This window comes from Callorhinchus milii, unplaced genomic scaffold (genome assembly GCF_018977255.1).
Source record: "Callorhinchus milii isolate IMCB2004 unplaced genomic scaffold, IMCB_Cmil_1.0 Scaffold1, whole genome shotgun sequence".
Taxonomy (NCBI): domain Eukaryota; kingdom Metazoa; phylum Chordata; class Chondrichthyes; order Chimaeriformes; family Callorhinchidae; genus Callorhinchus; species Callorhinchus milii.
In genome coordinates, this window is record NW_024704742.1 from 129,469,533 (window position 1) to 129,493,136 (window position 23,604).

The 23,604-nt window shown below is 42.8% G+C and overlaps 1 protein-coding gene across 1 annotated transcript; it reads right to left on the reverse strand.

Annotated features, from left to right (window-relative positions):
- Positions 1 to 1,745: 1,745 nt before the first annotated feature.
- LOC103181022 (long-chain-fatty-acid--CoA ligase ACSBG2-like) lies at positions 1,746 to 20,721 on the reverse strand. The gene is made up of 12 exons (XM_007897211.1): positions 20,443 to 20,721; positions 19,648 to 19,736; positions 17,611 to 17,731; positions 16,456 to 16,536; positions 14,900 to 15,049; positions 13,681 to 13,842; positions 12,664 to 12,767; positions 9,675 to 9,908; positions 9,189 to 9,406; positions 8,424 to 8,560; positions 7,698 to 7,944; positions 1,746 to 1,807 (listed from the first exon to the last, which is right to left on the reverse strand). Exons 1-12 carry the CDS (start codon positions 20,719 to 20,721, stop codon positions 1,746 to 1,748), a joined length of 1,884 nt encoding a protein of 627 aa, XP_007895402.1.
- Positions 20,722 to 23,604: the final 2,883 nt, after the last annotated feature.

A 23,604-nucleotide genomic window follows, 5' to 3' on the forward strand; every position in this document is an offset into this window, starting at 1 on the left:
AACGTGGGATGGAGTTCCATAGGTGGGGGCAGAAAAGCTGAAGGGCTGGCCACCAATGTTGTGGGGGGGCGCATTGGGGATGTGGAGTAGACCACAGCTTGCTGAGTGAAGGGAGCGGACAGGGTGATGCGGTCAGCTTGTCGCAGAGGTAGGAAGGAGCAAGGCCGTGAAGTCTTGAAGGCAAGGACAAGTACTTTGAACTCTATCCTCTGGGGGATGGGGAGTCAGAGGAGCCAGGCGAGAGCGGAGGTGATGGTGCAGAAGTGGACACCAGGCTCCGAGACCCTATCACTCCCAGCTTGTGGAGGGAAGAGTTGGGAATGCCGACAAGCAGGGAGTTGGCATAATCAAGCTTTGATGTGATGAATGCGTGGATGAGGGTTTCGGCGGCCTGAAGGGTGAGGCAGTGTCAGAGCTGGATGATGTTGCAGAGGTGGGAGAAGGCAGAGCGGGTCATGGCACAGATGTGGGGCAGAAGACAGTTGTGGGTCAAACAAGACCCCAAGGTTCCGGACTGGCTCGTTGAGGTGGAGTGTGACTCCCTGGATGGTGATGCTGTCAGTGCCTGAGGTGAGGGGGTGCTGACGGGAGCCAATCAGGAGAGCCTCGGTCTTGTTGATGTTCAACTGAAGAAAGTTAGCTCTCATCCAGGAGTTGATGTCTGACAGACATTCTGTCTGCACAATAGTGGTCCTGGAATCGAGGATGGAGGCAGAGAGGTAGAGTTGGGTGTCATCCACATACAAGTGGAAGTTGACCCCCATGTCTGCGGATGATATCATCAAGAGGGAGCATATAGATATTGAAGAGGAGGGGACCAAGGACAGAGCCCTGAGGAACGCCAAACGAGACAGTGCGTGAGCTAGAGGAGAAACCGTTTGTGGAGGTGAAATCAAGACGGTGTGAGGTAAGATCCAAACCATTCAAGGACAGAACCATGAAGGTTGAGGTGAGAGGAGAGGACAGAGCGGTAAAGGAGGATAGAGTGATCAACGGTATTGAAGGCAGCAGAGAGGTCAAGGAGGACGAGGAGGCAGAGGGAGCCCTGGTCACAGATGGACAAGATATCATTTGTCATCTTGACCAAAGCTGTTTTTGCGCAGAGGGATAGAGGCGGAAGCTGAATAAGATCTCGTGGAGTTAATTGACTCATTGCTCATCATACAATGTCAAAACAGTGTGACGTAGCAATAAAGGAAAACAGCACGCTGGGCTCAATCAGTTGAGTTCAGATCCCCAGATGTCATACTCTAGCTGTATTCTGGTCAGGCCACACCTAGAGCACTGCATACACCTACATCAATATAAGAGGCTTGCCCAGGCTCTACAGGCAATGCAGAGGAGAACAGGTGTTTTTTTCTTAATCTCCCCTTTTATTTTTCTGTTGGCCATTTTGGTATGTTTTGGTTTAATTTGCCATTATAGCTTTATATATGTGTCGTGCAAGCTCTGTATAATGCTTTTTAAGGATGTCCATTTATGCTTAACCAACTGGTCCCTGAGTAACGCCTCCCACAGGCATTGGTCTGCACACTTCTGAGTCACTGTAATCTGTTGTAATAAATCCTCAATAGTTCCTCCCAAGACGTTCCCTGATCACATTACAATAGTCATCTTGAAGCAAATAAATCTTCCTTTGTAACTTATTGAACATTGAGCAGTGACAGAGTATGCTCATCTTTAATATTTTTAACAAACTACAAGGTGATAATAAAAACTTTATGTGAACCACCCCTAGAAAGACCTCAATCCATTTGCTCCTTGTACAGCTGTTCCACAACATGCCTTCTCACTTTCAGAGTTGGGCCTGCAAACACAACAATGTAAGTTAGAAGTTTCATCCTTTGAATGGCTGCCAGGATCAGGGAATTTTGTCGTCTCTGGGCCAGCCAGTTTTTCCTCCACATCTTTTCCATTCATTTCCCATACTTTTTCTCTATTCAATAATTTATTTTAGCTTGATTTATATACATCACTTGTATCATGAATTACACACATCAGCCTAGTAGCATGTTTATCTGGGAGTTAGAAGATTGTGGGTTCAGGTCCTACGTTGGGACATGGAACTCACTTAATGTAGGTTGACACTCTGATACAGTGCTGGTGGCATTATCAGAAGGCATTGGTTCATTAACACTCACTTTAGCAGACAGACATGACTTTATTTAATCCAATTCCCATAAAACAGTATGCCTCCATAATACAGTGGAATATTATCTTAGATAGTGAGCTCAAAGTCCTGATCTGGGGCTCAAACCTACAACACAGAGACCAGAGTGCTACTATATTAGTGAACCTAAAAATAAAACCAGCACAATTCTTTTGATGTGAGATTTTTGAAACACTGTAATAAATAATCCTTGCATTTGATGTAGCGTCTTATCATGTTGTCAAGACGTCTCAAACCACTTTGCAGCATATACCATTAAGTGGTGCATCTGTGTATTTTGAGGGCGAAGGTGGCAGTTGACTTGCGCAGAGCAATGCCCCACAAACAAGCATGGAGTGAGTGACCAATTTTATTTCGGGCAAATGTTGGCCAGGACACCAGGAAAAACACCTTTGCCAAATAGTGTCATTGGACTTTTAGGATCAATCTGAATCCTAAACTTGAGCAGGAAGCCTAGCAGTTAAGGAGGGACCTGAGTCAGGTGGAACAGAGTGAGAATTCTGTTAAGGAATTTGGTAAGAGTGGGAATTCTTCAGCAAGAGAGATACCAGACAGCAAGAGAGAACGCTTTCATTCAGCAGACGAGTGGGAAATCTTTAGGTAGAAACAACCTTACATGTAAGCAGGCAAACACGTCAATTAGCAGTTAATAGGCCAGATGTTGAGGATTAATAAATTTGCAGACCAGTCGAAACTGCGTGCTGTTGTTTGAGTCCTATGTAAAGGGGAAGATTTGTGAGAGCCTCACTTGAGCCGAGAGCCCAGCAGTGTGGGGAGGGCACTGAGTGAGGTGCAACGGATTGAGAATTCTGTGAAGGAATTTGGTGAGAGTGGGAATTTGGTGCAGAGGAGGAAGGAGGTGTGTTTGTATAGAAAAGAGTTGACAGGAATAAGACTTGTATGCAGCTGTTTGTGGGTAGAGAGCCTCACCAGAGACCACTGGAATGCAAGGTTATGAAAACATACTGATTAAGGAAGAAAAGGGAGAGCGAACAAAGCAACTACTTAAGGAGGAAAAGTAGTCTCAGCAGGGCACATAGGTTAGTGGAAAAGTACCATCACAAGTACACCAATTAGCTGGGTATGAATACAACAGACACACAAAGAAAAAGTTGAGTTCTACAGAGTAAGAACTATAGGTTGCTGAGCTGAGAGCTGGTCATCAGGCCAGACTGCTTATCTGGTAGTATATTTCTGTTACTTTGTTGAATAAACTGTCTTGATTGTACAACTCTGTGTTCAGACCTTTATTGGTTAATGGCGAGGATCCAATTATGGTAAAGCGAACCTAACAGGTGCAGGTAAGAATCTCCTTGTAAAGGTCTCCTTGTAAAGGAGAAACAGAACCAGTGAGAGTGCTCACTGTGGGAGCTTTTTGGGGGCCTGTGGGAGATGGGAGAGTGAAGTCAGGTGCTTCAGTTGGTGTAGACATAGAGGCATCTCGACCAATGATAACATTCCTGAGGAAGTAGTGTTAAGTATTAAGGAGTTTGAGCGAAAGGTGTCAAAAGGTATAAAAATTACTTGTTTACCTATTTACCCTGAAATTGTTAACGGTAAAATAGATTAAGGGGAAAATAACTAAAAAAGGCAAAGGTAAAACCTTGTAAATTTAAAAAATATATATAAATAATCCTAAACATTAAGTGGAGTAGAAGCTAGAAAGGGATAATGGCAACACAGATAGTGTGTCACAGCTGCAGTATGTGGGAATTTGTGGACAGTAAGACTGACCCTGATGGTCCCATCTGTGAGAGGTGCACGTATCTTGAGTCACTCAGGGTTTTTGACCTGGAGTGCACGTTAGAGATACTCTGACCCATAAGGGAGGGGAGGAATATTTGGACAGTTTACTTCAGAACCAAGCCATACCACATAGAGAGGTTCAGGAATAGGAGTGTGAGATTAATTGCCAGCAGGGTAGCATTTACTTAGTAGAGGCAGAGAAGGAGAAACTGGTTCTGTCCATCAGGTACAATGTACTTGATACAACAACTTGGATTTATATAGCGCCCTCTACGCTGGACGGCGTCTCAGAGCGCTTTACAGTTTCTCAGAGCGCTTTACGGACCGAGCCGGGGGGAGGGAAGGGAAGGTGACCAAAGGCGCAGTCGAAAAGAAAGGTCTTCAGCAGAGACCTGAAAATGGGAAGGGAGGGAGCGAGACAATGGGAGTGAGGAAGGCAATTCCAAAGCCTCGGGGCATAGTGGTTGAAGGCACGGCCGCCGAAGGTGGAGCGGAGGACTCGGGGGTTGAGGAGGAGGCCAGACCCAGAGAAACGAAGGCAACGGGTGCTGTTTTGAGGAGAGAGGAGGTCAGAGAGGTAGGGGGGTGCACAGACTTGCTACATTGGATGAGGGGAAGGAGACCTGAATGCAAACCAAAGTACCATAGAGCAGAAGGCAGTGCAAAAAGGAAAGGAGCAGAATAGAAATGTTGTAGTTATAGGGGATGAAATAACTAAGGGATCCTCTGCAGTCGAGTTTGAGAGTCCAGGAGGATGTGTTGTCTTCCTGGTGCCAGGGTAAGGGATATTTCAAAGCAACTGGAAAGGAACTTGGAAATGGAGGGGAAAGAACCAGTTGTCGTTATCCATGCTATTACACCAGTAAAAAGGAAAGATTTCGGTAAGGGCGATCAGGTCGTGGAAACACTGTGGGTAGAATTAAGGAACAGCAAAGGAGGTAAGACTCTCTTAGGAGTAGTCTACAGATCTCCAGAGAGTTGTGATTAGTGGGGAAATGTATAAATACAGAGATCAGGGAAGCATGAAGCAAAAGCAATGTAGTTATAATGGGAGATTTTAATTTTCACTTAGACTGGGAGAAGGACACCTCAGGCAACAAATTTCTAGAATGTATTCAGGATAGTATTTTGGAACAATATGTTTTAGAACCAACAAGGGAACAAGCCATCACAGGATTTGGTGATGAGTAATGAGCCAGAACTAGTTAACAATCTGACAGTAAGGGAACATCTTGCAAATAGTGATCATAATATGATTGAATTTACATTGAATTTGAGAGGGAAAAGGGAGAATCCCAAACCAAGGTTTTGAATTTAAGTAAGGCAAACTTTGATGGGATGAGAAATATGTTGACCACAGTAAACTGAGCTGAATTGTCAGTGGGTAAACCTGCAGATGAACAATGGGAAGTTTTCAAAAAAGGATTTGATACAATACAGAACAAGTATTGTACCCCCAGAATGCAAAAGCTCCAATTGTGTAGTTAAGCAACCATGGCGGACAAAAGAGGTTAGAGACTGTATCAAGCTAAAAGAAAAGGCTTATTCAAATGCAAGAAAAGGTGGAAATGCATAGGACTGGGAGAACTACAAAAGGCCACAAGGGATACAAAGAAAATAATAAGAGCAACAAAAAGGAAGTATGAAAAAGAACTTGCTTGGGATATTAAAACCAATCGTAAAAGCTTTTATAAATATATTTTAAAAGAAAGAGAATGTCAAGGGGAATGTGGGTCCGTTAAAGACTGATGTAGGAGAGACTATAACAGAAAATAAGGAAATAGCTGACTTGTTAAATAAATACCTGGCTACTGTATTTACAGTAGAGGGTGAGGACAAAATACCAGACATACAGAGGAACCTAAAAATAAGTCAAAGAGAAATACTTAATAAAATTAATATAAATTAAAAAATGGTAATGAAGAAAATAATGAGACTCAAGATAAACAAATCTGCAGGATCTGATAGTTTCCACCCTACGGTGTTAAGGGAAATAGGAGAGGATGCATTCGTCATAATTTTCCAAAGCTCACTAGATTCGGGAATTGTGCCCTTAGATTGGAGAATTGTGGATGTCGCCCATTATTTAAGAAGGGAGGGAGGGAGAAACCAGGAAGCTACAGACCTGTCAGCTTAATGTCAGTTGTAGGGAAAATACTGGAATCCATCATCAGGGACCGAGTGACTGAACACTTGGACCGGTATGAGCTATCAAAGAGAATTGGCATGGGTTTGTGAAGGGTAGGTGGTGTCTGACTAATCTAGTTGAATGTTTTGAGGAGGTCACTAAAATAGTGGATAAAAGAGTGTCTATGGATGTCGTTTATATGGGCTTTCCAAAGGCTTTTGATAAGGTTCCACACAAAAGATTATTAGCGAAAATAGAAGCGCATGGAGTCGGAGGTAACCTTGTGACGTGGCTTGGTAATTCGTTGGGAGGCAGGAAACAAAGAGTAGGGATAAAGAGAATGTTCTCCGATTGTCAGGACATGACTAGGGGTCTGTACTGGGACCCAGCTATTCGCCATATATATATATATATATATATATATATCTTGGATGAAGGAATTGAAAGTCTTATATCCAAGTTTGTAGACAACACTAAGCTAGGAGGCTCAGTAACTTGTGTAGATGGGAGTAGGAAGTTACAAAAGGACTTAGACAGATTAAGTTAGTGGGCAAAGCTGTGGTAGATGGAGTTCAATGTAGGGAAGTGCGAGATCATCCACTATAGACTGAAAAAAGATAAAGCAGCATATTTTCTTAATGGGAAGAAATTAAGAACTCTGGAGGAGCAAAGAGATTTGGGTGTCCATATTCACAAATCACTACTTCCCTGGTGCAACAAGTAATCAAAAAAGTGGATGGAATGTTGGCTTTTAACTCAAGGAGCCTGGAATACAAAGGGGAAGACATGACGCTTCAGCTGTATAGAGCGTTAGTCAGACCCCATCTGGACTATTGCATTCAGTTTTGGGCACCACACCTCAGGAAAGATATATTGGCCCTGGAGAAGGTGCAGCACAGGTTCACTAGAATGTTACCAGGCCTAAAAGGGTTAAGTTACAAAGAAAGGCCGCATAAACTTAGACCATAAGACGTAAGAGCAGGAGTAGGCCATTTGGCCCCTCGAGCCTGCCCTGCCAACTTGGATTGTATTCCCTTGAGTTTAGAAGATTGAGGGGTAATTTGATTGAGGTACTTAAGATGATAAAGGGATTTGATAGGGTAGATACAGATAAGCTATTTCTCTGGTGGGGAATCCAAAACAAGGGGACATAGTCTTAAAATTAGAACCAGGCCATTTAAGAGTGAAATCAGGAAACATTTTTTCACTCAAAGGGTGGTAGAAATCTGGAATTCTCTCCCCCAAAAGGCCATGGATGCTGGATCCATCCACACCTTCAAGAGTGAGGTTGATAGATTTTTGGTAGGTCAGGGTATCAAAGGATATGGGGAGAAAGTAGGAAATTGGAATTGAAAGGATTAGTTGAGGTCAGCCATGAGCTAATTAAATGGCGGAACAGGCTCGAAGGGCTGAATGGCCTATTCCTGTGTTCCTATGAACCTGACAAATGGGGCCTTGAATTAACATCTCTGACAATGAAACACACGGCCAGCACTGCAATGGGGTATCAGTTTGGACTAAAAGGGAAATTTATACACGTGGGGAATTATTATCTGGTTTAGATATTTGTCAATGGTTTTTTATGTTTCAGACACCTGGCTGACCCAATTTTTTAAAAAAAATCTAACAAATCAAAACATAAAAATACCTTACCTAATTCTCCTCCGTAAATTGAGAAATCTCTCTTCAATATGATGAATGTGTTCATTTTGGGAATGTTTGAGTTGGTCTTTTTGTTCACATTCTCAATGCCCTTTGTTATGGCATTGTAAATTGCAGGGTCTTTTTGGAATAAAATGTTAGACACAGTCGTGGCTTTACTCCCAATCCGTCGGCAATAGGCAATGGTTTCTCGGGTCAATACGTCAGATGGTTCACCAGTGTTTTCATTGACCTCACACTGGAAGAAAAGCAGTATTAATAAGGTCTCCAAACAAACATAGCAATAATTCTTACATTTAGTATGAATGCCTTTCATTTCAGGAGGATTTCCCAAAGCGCTTCACAAGATAGACTGTAAAGTTCAGGGACTGTATATGTTGCGGATGAACCAGCAGCCAGTCTGTGCACAGGAATGTCCCACAAACAGCCATGAAGCGAATGACCAATTTTATTTGGGGGATTATTGGCCGAGACACTGGGAGAAACCCCCCTTTTTGAACAGTGCCATGGATTCTTTATCGTCCATCTGAACAGATAGAAAGGGCATGGGTTTAATGGCTCATCAAAGGACGGCATCTCTGACAATGCAGTGCACCCCCCATTGCTGCCAAAAAAAAGTGTGAACTAAGCACTGAATATCTGAATGTTGAAATGATGGGGCCAAGGTGAAAGCTAAGCGTTACACATTCTCACATTATATTTTATACAGGCGCTTACCTTCAGTGTCAGAAGTATAATGAGATCATTCGCAATGGCAATGAGTACTGCATGTCTGACGATTGTTAACTCATTTTTAATAGCATCCTCAATGGGTAAGGGGTTAATGTGCATTCCATTTCCCAGGATGACAAATTCTAGAGCAAAACAGTTTTTAACGATCAATTAGATTTTTGGTATTAACAACAGGAATGGTCCATTGCACCAAGAGTATAGAGTCAAGTGTGGAAGTAAAGTATCAAATGTTAAAATACGATTGCATTTTATAAAATGTGACAATAGGGAATCACTCGTTCGGTCTAATACTTTTTTTGGTCAGCCGGGTGTTTGACACATGCGGAATCCCATTACCGTGCTTAAGAGCACCCAAACCAAACACAGTTCCATGCATCCCACCTAGACATAGAAATTCTTGTGTATTTTAAGCGATCTGAGATGCACAAATTGAGTTCTCAAGCCTTGGCTCTTGTGAACGTGTGCCTAATACTCTCTGCAATTAAGTAAGCAGGATGTGTTTTGGGAAAGAGTGCACATTCCATTCCGATTCACAGGAATTTCCATGTATAGGTGGGATGCATGTAACTCTCAATTTGGCTTGGATGCTCTTAAGCATGGCGATGAGTTTCCGAATGGGTCAGACAACCGGCTGACTGACCCCAAAAATTTAATATAGTAGTGTGTTCATTTTATATATCAAAAAGACTCTTTCCTACCTCAATGCATTTATTTAGTTTAAAAAGCAAGGAAACTGGAATATGACATTACCTTTTATTTTGCCAGTTAGAAACAGGAAATCATCGTTACTGAGGTATCCCAAGTCTCCAGTGTGCATCCAGCCTTCCGCATCTATAGTCTGCTCAGTCTGTTCTGGCATATTCAGGTATCCCATGAAAATATTCCTTCCCCATAAACAGATTTCTCCATCCAACTTCTCATCCGTTTTGTAAATTTTTATCTTGCAACCCTCCATCACCTTGCCACAGCTTGGAACAAATTATAAACATAAGAGTTTGGTGGGGAAAACAATAATAATAATAATTCGTGTGGAGTGACTGTGCATTTTGTGGGCGAAATTGAAGCTGGGTGAATAACACAATTTATGGAAAGTCCTTCGGGTTTATTTTATCACCAAGTGAAAGGCTTGTCTTATCTGTGTAGTTAATAAGTGACTATTGTTATTAGTTAATAACCATTTTATTATTATTAGTTAATAATTGACACTTGACTCCACCACCACTGTTTGGCACAAACCTTAAAGGCTGGCACTGATGTGAGATTGAAGTTGTGTGTGGACCAGTGCTCTCACTCAAGCCATAAATTGGCATAATGAAGATGCAGAGGCTATGGAAGAAATCCAGAGTACGTTTAGAAATGGGTGCCGCTCCAACAAAATTCCTTGTACATTTATCCAAACCCATTTCTTCATGAACCTTCTTAAACACCAGAGCATTCGCCACGTTGTAGCAAAGGGGCACTGATGCCTTCCTGAGACAGAAGAAATAAAAGTGAAACACTTTGGCCTCCAGTAAGTAATAAAACAATGAGTAATTTGATTTGATTCCCTACAAATAGCACATTCTTGCTGTCCATCCAGTCATTTTTTGTTTGAGGTGGGAAAGGTGGGCAATATATATATATATATATACACATATTTTGTGAAGCTCTTTGAGACATCTCAATGACATGATAAGGCTCTATATCAAATGCAAGGATTATTATAAAAACAAAAGTCGTTGTGAACATGCAGCAGGTCAGGAAGCCTCTATGGAGAGAAGAAAATGAGTTAGCGTTTCAGGTCAATGACCTTTTGTCAGAACTCAAGGACTATTATAGGAGGGGAGAGGCAAAAGAACAACAACAAGATTACATTTGTATAGCGCCTTTCACGTCAGGAGGACATCCCCAGGCACTGGACAGTGTACAGCATTTCAGACCCGAGCTGGGGTCAGGGAGGGAGAAGGGAGGGGAAGGGGTGTGGCTGATGGCATGGTCGAAGAGGAGAGTCTTGAGGCGGGACTTAAAGGAAGGTAAGTAGGGGACGAGGCAGAGTGATTGGGGGTTGGAATTCCAGAGTTGGAGGCAGAGTGGCTGAAGGCTCTCCCGCCAACGGTGGGGCTGGTGGGTCGGGGGACATGGAACAGGCCAGAGCTGGTTGAGCGGAGGGATCAGGCGGGTTGATAGGGGGTTAAGAGGTCGCAGAGGTAGGGTGGGGCGAGATCATGGAGGGTTTTGTAGGTGAGGACCAGGATCTTGAACTGGATCCTCTGAAAGATAGGGAGCCAGTGGAGTCAGGTGAGAATGGGGGAGATGGGGTCACGGAGTTTGGTGCGGGAGAGGACATGGGCTGCCGAGTTCTGGATTATCTGCAGCCTGTGGAGGGAGGAGTTGGGAAGGCCAAAAAGCAAGGTGTTTGCATAGTCGAGCCTGGAGGTGATGAAGGCATGAACAAGAGTTTCAGCGGCCTGAGGGGTGAGGTAGTGGCGGAGTTGGGTGATGTTATGGAGGTGAGGGAAGGCAGAGCGGGTCATGGCTCAGATGTGGGAAAGAAAAGACAGTTGAGGGTTGAACAAGACACCTGGGTTCCTGACTGGCTTGGTGAGTTGTAGTGTACAACCATGGAGGTTGATGCTGCCAGAGCCTGAGGTGCTGAGGCGCTGGCGTGAGCCAATCCGGAGGGCCTCAGTCTTGTTCACATTTAACTGTAGGAAGTTTGCCCTCATCCAGGACTTGATGTCCGACAGGCAGTCTGTCAGGACAGCAGTGGTCCTGGAGTTGAGGGTGGAGGCAGAAAGATAGAGTTGGGTGTCATCCACATACATATGGAAGTTGACCCCATGTCTGCGGATGACGTGACCAAGAGGGGAGCATATAGATATTAAAGAGGAGAGGGCCAAGAACAGAACCCTGGGGGACGCCAGACGTGACAGTCCGGGGGCTGGAGGAGAAACCGTTAGAGGCAACAAAGTGGAGATGGTGAGAGGGATAGGAATCGAACCAGGCAAGGGCAGGTTCGTGAAGATTAAGTAAAGAGGAGAGGTGGTGTATGAGGATGGAGTGGTCAACAGTGTCGAAGGCGGCAGAGAGGTCGAGCAGGACAAGGAGGCAGAGGGAGCCCTGATCACAGATATCATCAGTGACTTTGACCAGGGCTGTTTCCGTGCTATGGGCAGCGTGGAAGCCAGATTGGAGGGGTTTAAAGAGGGAATGGCAAGAAAGAAAGGAGCGGAGCTGGGATGCGACGACTCGTTCCAGGACCTTGGAGAGGAATGGGAGGTTAGAGATGGGGCGGTAGCTGGAGAGAAGGGATGGATCCAGGGAAGGTTTTTTTCAAGATGGGGTTGATGATGGCTGTTTTTAGGGGGGTGGGAACTGAACCGGTGGACAAGAAGAGATTGATAACGTCCTCTCAAGGGAAATGTAACAATCCTTGCATTTGATACAGTGCTTTATTACTTCATCAAGATGTCCCAAAGCACTTCACAGGATTTACTGTTAAGTGATGTGACTGGGTATTTTGTGGGCAAATCAGGGGTCTAAAAGGCCCCAGTTATGATTGACGCCTTTACCTCGTGGCTGTGCCTCTCTTCCTGTCGGTCTCTGCTATGAGGCTGTTTAGGGCGGCTCCCCCCCACCCACCCCGATCACTTAATCTGGCCTTGTTCCCCTAAATGCTGGGAAGGACTCATTTAGCCTCCCTTGGCAACTCTGACTGGACCCGCAAACGTAGCCACAACAACAACACAGGCCGAGATTCAAACCAACAAGCTCCCTCTGCAGCTCTTTCCAGTTCACCACCGAGCCTGTCTCCTCATATATAATAATAATAACAATAATATAATAATCCTTGCATTTGATATAGCACCTTATGTTGTTGAGATGTCTCAAAGCATCACAAAATATACTGTAAATGGAATTAGCTGTATATTTTATGGGAGAAACACGGCAGCAAATTGCATACAGCAGTGTCCCACAAACAGTTATGGATTGAGTGACCGGATTTTTTTGGTTTGTTTTCTAAGGGATTATGCCTCTCCGGAAAGCAATCCTCCAATTGACTAACAACCGGGTTCCTACTTACTGTTAGGTAAGCAGGCGTGTGAAGTAAGGAAACTTGCCTAAGGTTCCTGGCCCTGCCCAATAATCGGACCTGAGTCGTCTCGCTTGCGAGGCGAGTACTCTAACCAATATAATAGACTGCATTCTGTACATTTTGCAAAGGTCTTTGAAGTGTCTATCTTACGTTACGTGAAAGGAGTTCTGTAAATACAAGTTATGATGCTTTTTCTTCTCCAGGCAGTGGCCACAAATTTGCCAGGGTAGCTTGCTGGTGTTTTTATTTTTTCCCTGATCCGAGAACAAAGCAAAATTGCAAAGCAAAGTTTTACGCATTCCTGGAGCAGAGAAAAAAATGTTGCCCTTTTGACCTACCCATTAATTTTGTTTTTACTCGCCATCCTTCCCACTTTCCTTGCCCAAAGGCCTATGACTACTTTCAGAGGTGATTGATGGGCCTGATTATGTTCCACCTTTCTTCGCATTTTCTCCCAGATATGAGGGACCCCCTCAAAAACTGTAGGCTCCACTTCCCTCATTTCGTCCATCAAGGTACTCTGAAAATAGAAATCAAAATCCTTCCAACGATGTGTAGCTTGAACTCACAGCCTTCTTTCTGATGCAAAGGCGAGAGTGCTATCAACTGAGCTAGGCTGACACTTAAAGATAATGAACACATAAGTCTTACCCTTTGCAGTCACGTGCTGCATGGCACTATAATTATAATAATCCTTGCACTTATATAACACCTTATCAAATCTTCGAGACGTCTCAAAGCGCTTCACAGAATATACTGTAAAGTGAATTGACTGTATAGCTTATGGGCAAAATGCACCCACAACTGAGCATGGGATGATTAATGAGGCTGTTAGTTCACTCACTGGATGGGACCGAACCATAGAGCTTTTCTCTGATCCACTGACTATGGCATTGCTTAGCTCAATATAGCATTTGTTCCATCTCACAGGGTTGTCTTGATGACTCACCAGGTCACCAGCAGTGAATCAGATGTAATTGGACCAAATACACAAAGGAGTCCAGAGGATTCCTGGGCTTATTCTAAACCACAAATGTAAAGCGTAAAGGGTTAGACAGTAGCTAAAAGTCCCAGTTAATAATAACAAATGGATACTAGATGTTTTCATACAAATATGAATGGACCCTATTCAAAGAGGAGAAAATACTGTGCACTCAAATCACCTACCAAATTAGCAAAATACGTAAGGCCTCCAAAAGCCATCTGAATCCATAAATCCATAATCTGTACTGCAACATGACTCAAGGGCATATAACTGACCAGTCTTTCCTGACTATTGTTATGGCCAAAATCCATATTTATTCCTGATGTATTGGCATTCCATGTTATCTAGAAAAAGAAATGTAAATAGTCTCAGTCTATCTACTCAGAGCAGCACTTTGAGAACCAGTTCTGTGTAAAGCTGTTGTTTTGCTGTAGTCGTTGTCAAGAAATTGCAGTGTCAATAAAATTATTTTAAAACGGAATTAGATTTATACTTGTAAGGGAAGGTTATTAAAGGTACGGGAATGAGCAGGAGAATGGGACTACATTAAATGGCTCATGTGGTGAAATACCAATGCTACCTTGTATTAATTGTAATAATATTCTATATTCTATAAAGAGTAGTGACTGTACAATTATGGGCAAACAGAGCTGTCAATATACGCACAGCAATGTCCCACAGGCATGAAGTTAATAACCAATTTTCTATCAGGGAGTTTGATAGCCAGGACACCAGTAGGAACTTCTTTCTTTTTCCGAATGGTGTTGTGGGATCGTTAAAGTCTATCTGAACAGGTAAACAGGACCTTGGTTTAACCTCTTGTCCGAAGGATGGCACCTCCAATAATGTAGCATATCCATAGCACTGCACTAGTGTGTTAACTCAAAGCTTCAACATGAGGCTTGAACCCACAACCTTCTGACTCAGAGGCCAAAGAGTGAGCCAATTATTCATCACAGTGTAATCCAAGTGTAACACAGTAATAATAATCATAATCCTTGCATTTGATATAGCACCTTATCAAGTCTTCTAGCTGTCTTAAAGCACTTCACAGAATATACTGTAAAGAGCCTTTCACATCGGGAGGACGTGCCATTTTTTAAAAAAATGGATAACACATTTGCCACCTTCACTTCTCTGGCACAATTCCTTTCTGCACTGAGTTCTTAAATATATATACCATTGCCTCAGCCATCTCCTCCCCAGTTTCTTTAAGGATCCTTTTACCCATGGAATATACATTCAATCCACTTTGCAGTACATTCTGTGAAGTGCTTTGAGATGTCTCGAAGACAGGATAAGGCGCTGTATGAAATGCAAGGATTATTATTATTATTGCTAGTTGAATCAGATGACCTGTTTCCATGGTGTACAGTCTGTGTAAATCTATGTAAAACTTACATTATCATGACTGATCATTACTCCTTTAGGAGCTCCTGTACTGCCTGATGTGTATGCTATCAGACAACACTGATTAGCATACTGAGAGTCAATAATGTCATCCAGCTGCTTATCTGCTATATCGTTCGACAATTCCATCAACTGCTTCCACTTGAAATGAAGACAAGTAAAATGTTTATATCTGTTCCTTGAACAATTAACTTATAATAAATAATTATTGAGATGTCTCAAAGCGCTTCACAGCTTTCTTCACAGCACTTTTCACAGAGAATATACTGTAAAGTGAATTGACTGTATGTTTTGTGGGCAAAACACAGCAGCCAATTGAGCACAGCAGTGGCCCACAAACAGTCGCGGATTGACTGACCAAATTATTATTATTTTTTTAAGGGATTATTACCCACCAATCGACTAACAATAGGGTTCTTACTTATGCTAGGTAAACAGAGGTGTAGGGAGTAAGGAAACTTGGCCAAGATTTCGCCCTTCCCGGAAATCAAACCCGGGTCCTCTCATTTGCGAGGCAAGTGCTCTAACCTATACTCTTAATAATAATTTTAATAATCCTTAAATTTTATAGCAGCCTTGTCATGTTGTCAAGACATCTTAATGTGCTTCATGGGAACTGTGTGTTTTGTAGGTGAAAGCAGGAGCCAGTTCATTCACAGCAATGTCCCACAAAGAGCCATGAAGTGAATGACCAATATTATTGGGAGGATTGGTGGGCAGAACACTGGGAGGAATTCCCTTCAAATGACTAGCGGGAACACAAATGCCAGCCGAAGTCAGTAAGGAACACTGCATTTTTCGCTCCTGTACCCGAGCATTGAGCAACCTGCTTGACCTCCCCTGCCCTATCTACCTATCTATCCCACCATTACCCACCAATCCAGAGGAATATGTTCAAGATCCTCATCCTCACTTTTAAAGCCTTCCATGGTGTTGCTCCACCCTACCTCTGCAGCCATCTGAAATCCTACCATACTGCCCAATTCATCGCTCGATAGACACTGCTTCAAGTCCCCCGACCCAACCCTCCTACCATCAACAGTCGGGCTTTCAGTCTTTCTGCCCTCTCTGGAACACCATCCTGGAGTCTCTCCGACTTACTGCTTCCCTCACCTTGTTTATAATAATAATAATCCTTGCATTTTGATATAGCGCTTTTCACGTCTTCTAGACGTCCCAAAGCGCTTCACAGAATATACTGTAGAGTGAATTGACTGTATATTTGTGGGTGAACGCAGCAGCGTTCTTTTGGAGGGATTATTATTAGGCGTGTGGAGTAAGGAAACTTTCCCAAGGTTTCGCCCTGCCTGGAATTGAACTCAGATCTCTCACTTGCAAAGCAAGTGCTCTAACTACTGAGCTACAGGACTATTGTCTCAAGACATTCCTCATTTTAGTCATCTTTTATCCTCCCACCCCCAGCTTGGGTGCCAACCCATGACTGTTAAGCACCTTGGGACGTCCTCCCAACGTGAAAAACATTATCTAAAAGTAAAGTATATATAAAGTAGTGTTGCATTGAACAAAATTGTCTCAAGGGCACTGACTGTATAAATCTTCGGATCAGTTGCTTTCTTCCTACCCTTGAGCTGAACAATCGCTTTGAGATGGGGCAATTCATTTTTAACCTAGAGATAAAAATAGCAGGTTAGTCCATTCTTTTCCTTTCTCCTTACCATTTCTTCCCCTTCTAGAATTCTCATGAAAGCATTTAACTCTGTTCCTGTTCCAAAACACATAGTCAAAAAAAAACCTTAACTGCATATCCTGTGAAGCGCTGTGAGACGTCTCGACGACATGATAAAGTGCTGTATCATTTGCAAAGATTATTATTGTTATTATTATTGTTATTATTATTATCATCATCATCACTGGCACCATATCCAGATGCACTGCACCAAAGATAATAAAAACAATCATAATAATAATCCTTGCATTTGATATAGCACCTTATCACATCTTAGAGATGTCTCAAAGCGCTTCACAGAATATACTGTAAAGTGAGTTGATTGTATATTCTGTGGGTGAAGAATCCTTAAAGAAACTAGGGAGGAGATGGCTGGGGCAATGATATATATATATTTAAGAACTCAATGGAGAAAGGAATTGTGGCAGAGAAGTGGAGGTGGCAAATGTGGGAGGATGTTTTTTTTTAAAAAAGGGATGTCCTCCCGATGTGAAAGACGCTTTAAAAATGTAATTTGTTGTTGTTGTAGATCCAATCCAGGAAGGCAGTTTATCATCAATGGGAAGGAAGATATTGGAGTCCATAGTAAATGATGAAACAATAATAATCCTTGCATTTGATATAATACTTTATCATGTTTTTCAGATGTCTCAAAGTGCTTCAGAGAATATATTTTAAGTGAATTAACTGTATATTTTATGGGTGAAATGTGACAGCCAATTACGCACAGCAGTGTCTCAAAAACAGCCATGGATTGAGTGACCAAATTATTATTAGTGGTTATTACACCGGAGAAGCGATCTGACAATCGACAGTAAACAGAGGCGGGTGAGTAAGGAAACTTGCCTAAGGTCTCATCCTGAATGCGAATTGAACCCTGGTGCTCTCGCTTGCGAAGCAAGTGCTCTAACCATTACTCTACAGGATTCCATTGTACAGTACGAAGTTACACAGATGTATAAAGTCACTTTTATTTAAAAACGAGACCCAAACTAAAATCAAAAAGAAATCATACCTTGAGGACTTTTTCTGCTAATTTGCGATTCTCCACCACTAGAATATTTGCCTTTGTATTCAAGGCCAAATGTTGATATGTTTGAGGAGAACTTGTCATGTAAATCCCAACAGATAAGCCACTGCAGTGAAGTGAAAACAAGATTTAGGTAAAATTATAACTCTAATTATAAATGAAATCGAAAAGGACCTGGGGGTCCTAATTGACAATAACTTGAAGCTATCACAATACTCGGTAGCAATGAGTAAAGCAAACCAGATGTTGGGATGTATGATAAGGTCAATATTGAGCCGAAATAGTAGGGTAATCCTGCCACTTTATAAATCCAACGTACTTGGAATAGTGTGTACAGTTCTGGTCACCAAGACACTCCAGCAATCCACACCGATTCTTAGTAATACCCTGTCTTTGTTGTGTAGGGTGTCCTTCATACTTCTGCTTAAGTTTCGGGGGTGGTGGGGGTGAGGTGGAGGGGGTACCAGGAAGGCTTATTGGGGCCAGGACGCTCACCTCATTTAAATAAAACAGCTTGATGCTGTGATGGAAGGACAATAAGGGTCATTTTGGAAGGATGAGATCAAATGGGCCGAAGGGTCTTCTTCATCATCTTAACCTTTTTTGTGATCAGCAATGATGTGAGTGATCAATGAATATGCAAACTTTCAGACACACAGTGGCACTTGCATTACATTTAACACAGCAACATTTAAAGGTGATTTAATCTTTCCTCATAACCAAAGGCCCTCATCCCTGGCACCTTGTAAAATGTCATCTGCATTCCCTCCGAGGGCTTTACATCATTGCTAAAGTTAGATGCCCAAAACTGAATACATTTCTCCAGGTTCTAACCAATTATTTGTAGAAACGTAGCTTTGCTTTTGTATCTAGGCCCCATTTATCAAACCCACAATACTACTAACTTTTTTCATAACCCTGTCCACTTGTGCAGCCAATTCTATCTGGGAGATTGTTGGCCAGAGAAACTTCCTTTTTTATTGCCAGAGGATCTTAATGTCCACCTAAACAGATAGACAGGATTTTATTTTTATTTTTATTTTTAACATCTCATTCACCTCTGACAAAGCCTCACTCCTCCACGGTACCATACTGGATTATTAGCCTAGTCAGACAAAGCCCCAGTGTAGAGCTTGAAGCCACAACCTTATGAGTCGGAAATGAGAGCTACCAACTGAGCAAGACTAACACTCTGCTAAACAGCCTCTGTGTAGCATCCTGAAAAAGGAATTCAAATGACCTTCTATTGTGTGGTTGATTTGTACCATTCACTCCGAGTAGGAAATAGGAACATTCATTCCCTCGAATCTGTTGCACAATTCTATTAGATCATGACTGATCTGTACCTCAACTTCATTTACCTGCCTTTGCTCCATATCCCTTGATACCCTGATCTAACAAAATCTATCCACCTCAGTCTTGACAAATTTGAATAGATTCAGCATCCAAAGTCTGTTGGAGGAGAGAATTCCAGATTTCCACTGCCCTTTGTGTGAAAATGTGCTTTCTGATTTCACTCCTAAATGGTCTAGCTCTAATTTTAAGATATGTCACCTTGTTCTGGATTCCCCCACCTCCCTGAGGAAATAGTTTCCCTGCATCTAACCTACTGAACCCCTTTATCACTTTAAACACCTCAATCAGATCACTGCTTAACCTGCTAAACTCAAGGGAATACAAGCCAAGTTTATGCAACCTATCCTCATTATTTAATCCTGGTATCATTCTGGGGAATCTGCGCTGTACCCTCTCCAAGGCCAATATATTAATAATAAACCTTGCCTTATCAAATCATTAAGACATCTCAAAGCGCTTCATAGAGTACATTGTAAAGTGAATTGCCTATATATTTGGGGGACGAAAAAAATATTTTTCTTGAAGTGAGAAAACCCGATCAATGCGCAAATGCATAAAATCTGGACGCTTTCGTTATTCCATTACCACCTAACCCTTTATAGAAAGAATGGTTTACTACAGATCATTACTTTAGTATGCAAAGACTACTCAAAAGAGAAGCGTTACCCTGCCATAATTGCTCCTATGTTGGCAAAGAACCACTCTGGGCAGTTGTATGCCATAATACCAACTCCATGGTAGCGGTCAAGTCCAAGCTGTAAACAGAATAAGACAGACATTTTACAACAACAATAAAATTACATTTGTAGAGTGCCTTTCACATCGGGAGGACATCCCAAGGCACTGGATCGTCAGAGATTTAGACCCGAGCAGGGGGTTGGGATCAGGGAGAGTGGAGGGGAGGGAGGGTAGGAGGATGACCGAAGGTGTGGTCGAAAAGCAGGGTCTTGAGATGTGTCTTGAATGAGGCAACGGAGGGAGTGAGGCAAAGGGAATGTGGGATGGAGTTCCAAAGGGTGGGGGCAGAAAGACTGAAGGCCCAGTCGCCGATAGTGAGGTGGCCCAAGCAGGGAATGGGGAGAAGGCCAGAGCCTGGTGAGCAGAGAGAACGGACAGGTCTAAATGGAGTTAGCAGGTCACAGAGGTAGGGAAGCACTAGGCCCTGGAGCACAAACTTCTTTTTCTCAAAAAATAGCCAAAAAAATAAAATCTATTATGAAAGCTTAACGCAAGTGTTGAACTTGTTGAACAACATGTTGAATAACATGGTCTAAAAATATGTGTTTGAATTCTAAGGAGCCAGACTGACCGTGGGAGTCAGATTTGATCTATGATTCATTTCACTGAAGACTCATCTGAATATCTTTCATATATTTATGAAAGGGGTAGAACCATACCATTCCGCTTCAAAGACAAACTTTATTTCAAAACTTTTAAAATGTCACTTTAACTTGGACTTGCCTTCAAAAAGCCCTTTGCTGTCATCCTGCATTTCTCGTAGTAAATAGAGTAGGAAATCCTGTACAAATGTTCATCGCGCTTGTAAGCTAAAGCGATATGGTTGTGATATTTCTCCACTGAGTACTTGAACATTTGGTGAACAGTGAGAGGATCCTCAGAACCAAGGCCCGATTCCGCCATTCGGATCTTCACTGAATCATTTACTTTTGAAACCCAAAGCTGCTTTGCAGGGGTAATTCGAATGGAGGATGATACAACAAATGGAATCACTGGAACCATTAAATCTAAAGCAAACCAGGGCACTTCTATCAGTTTATTATTAACAATGATAATAATAATAATCCTTGCATTTGATAAAGCGCTTTTCACTTCAGGGTATCTCAAAGCGCTTCATGGGATTTACTGTAAAATATAACGATTGTGTGTTTTGTAGGCAAACCCGAAAGCCAATTTGATACAGCAACAGCCCACAAACGGCCATGAAATGAATGATCAATTTTATCTGGGGAACTGTTGGCCAGGACACCAGGAGAAACTCCTTTCTCTCTTCGAATAGTATCGTGAGATCTTTAATGTCCACCTGCATAGGCAGACAGGACCTCAGTTTAACATCTCATCTAAAGGACGGCACCTCAAACAATGCAGCACACCACAGCATTGCAATAAAGTGTCATCTTATACTGTGAGTTCAAAATCCCAAACTGGGGCTGGAACCCACAACCTTTTGACTCAGGGGCAAGAGTGCTACCTACAACAACAACAACAACAAGATTTCATTTGTAGAGCGCCTTTCATGTCAGAAGGACATCCCAAGGCGCTGGACAGTTGGGTCAGGACCCGAGCAGGGGGGAAATGGTCAGGGTGAGGGGAGGGAAGGGAGGGAGCGAGGAGGGGGTAGAGAGTCGAGAGAGGAGCTGAAGGCACGGTCAAAGAGAAAGGTCTTGAGACCGGCCTTCAAGGAGGAAAGGGAGGAAGCAAGGCAAAGGCACTGGGGGATGGAGTTCTAGAGCCTCGGGGCTGATCATATAACCCATGATATAATAATAATCCTTGAATTTACTTTGAATCTTATAACGTTGTTGAGAAGTCTCAAAGCGCTTCACAGAAAATACTGTAAAGTGGATTAACTGTATATTTGTGGGTGAAACGTAACAACCAATTGTACACAGCAGTGTCCCACATACAGTCATGGATTGAGTGACCATTTTTTTTTTGAAGGGGTTATTACCCCCGGAAATCGAACTGCCAATCGATTAACCAACTGGGCTCCTACTTACTACTAAATAAACAGAGACATGAGGAGTAAGGAAGCCTGCCTAACGTTTTGCCCAGCCTGGGAATCAAACCCATGTCCTCTCGCTTGCGAGGCGAGTGCTCTAACCACTAAGATACTAAGGAACAATGGGCCTAATTCGAGCAGATAATGGACTCTAATATACATTCTACAACAGAACATTAAAATTTGGATTAGTGACACAGTAATTACAGCTGCTTGACATCTTGGAAAAATCTGTTAATGCAATTCACGTTTGTGTCACTTTTTTTCTCATGTGTTCCCATTCTTTGCATCCTTCCTTGATAGTAGACAAGTAAACAACCTGCTCCTAACACTTTACAATCTTTACAATCTCCGGCCTTCTTCTTCCTTCCCTCATGCTATCTATTCTCTATTCTCTCCCCACAATGCCAGTGGAGAGAGGATAGAGAATATGGAAGCTTCCCAGTGGCTCTTCTCTATACTCTCTCCCCCCGCAGCCCCCACCCTCACCAACCATATAAAGTAACAATCTTGCTTATTTTGGAGCCCTTGTTTTTGAACTCTACACAGCAAAAAAATTTAAGTGAGTTCACCACAACAATAAATTATATTTGTATAGCGGCTTTCACGTCTGGAGGACGTCCCAAGGTGCCAGACAGTCAAGGATTTGCACGTTGTTTAAGGAATACAGTAAACCTCACAGAAGTTGTATCTTTTGGGACCATACATTTAATATGACTTAGGCAAAGTATGAGTTATGTCAAACTTGCTTGGAATATAAACTGTTGAATTGGACTGTTGGGCAGATGTACAACTTAGGCGATAATATAATAATCTTTGCATTTGATACAGCGCTTTTCACGTCTTCTAGACGTCTCAAAGCGCTTCACAGAATATGCTGCAAAGTGAATTGACTTTGTGTGGAAACGCAGTAGTCAATTGCGCACAGCAGTGTCCCACAAACAGTCGTGGATGAGTGACCAATCTTATTATTTTTTTCTTGAGGGATTATTATCTGGCGTGTGGAGTAAGGAAACTTGCCCATGGGTTTGACCTGCTAGGAATCGAACCCAGGTCTCTCACTTGCGAGGCGAGTGTTCCAACCACTGAGCTACAGGCGATGATATGATTTACACAGAATTTGTGCGAGTTTTACTGTATTATAGAAAGAGTGAAGCGGATATTTGCTCATTTCATTTGGCACTTTGACTGTGAACAGTTTTACTCTGCTTCTAACTCAAGCTCTACCTAACCTGATTTTTCTTCACTTTTACAGCAAGCATCAAAGCAGTTACACAGGCAGCACAGCATTCCAATACCTTGAACAAAAAGTCAGACATCTTAACCAGAGGTTCTCCTGAAAATATTTATCAACCTCCCTTTCCTAAACTACAATCCGACAACAACAAATTACATTTATCTAGTGTCAGGTTTGTCCTAAGGCGCTGGACAGTTAAGGGTTTGCACCCGAGCTGGAGGTTGGAATTAAGAGTGGGGGAGGATGGGGGACCGGGGAGTGGGAGTGGGAGGATGACCGAAGGCACAGTCAAAGAGGAAGTTCTTGAGACAGGTCTTGATGGAGGCGAGAGAGGGGGTGAGGAAGAGGGATTCGGTGATGGAATTCCAGGCAGGAAGGCTGAAGCCCAGTCTGCCAATGGTGTGGGACATGGAGCATGGGGGACATGGAGCAGGCCAGTGCTTGTTGAATGGAGGGAGCAGTCAGGTTGGGTTGCAGAGGAAGGGAGGAGCACAACAGTGGAGGGCTTTACAAGTGAGACCTGTTGGATAGTGGTGGGGCTCCACCTTTTCCCATTCCCTCTAGCCCAGGGACACTAAGGCCAATTGAAGGGCGCCAGTTCCACTTGCCTGAGATCAGTTACCTTAGTTAGCCCACAGAAAACAAA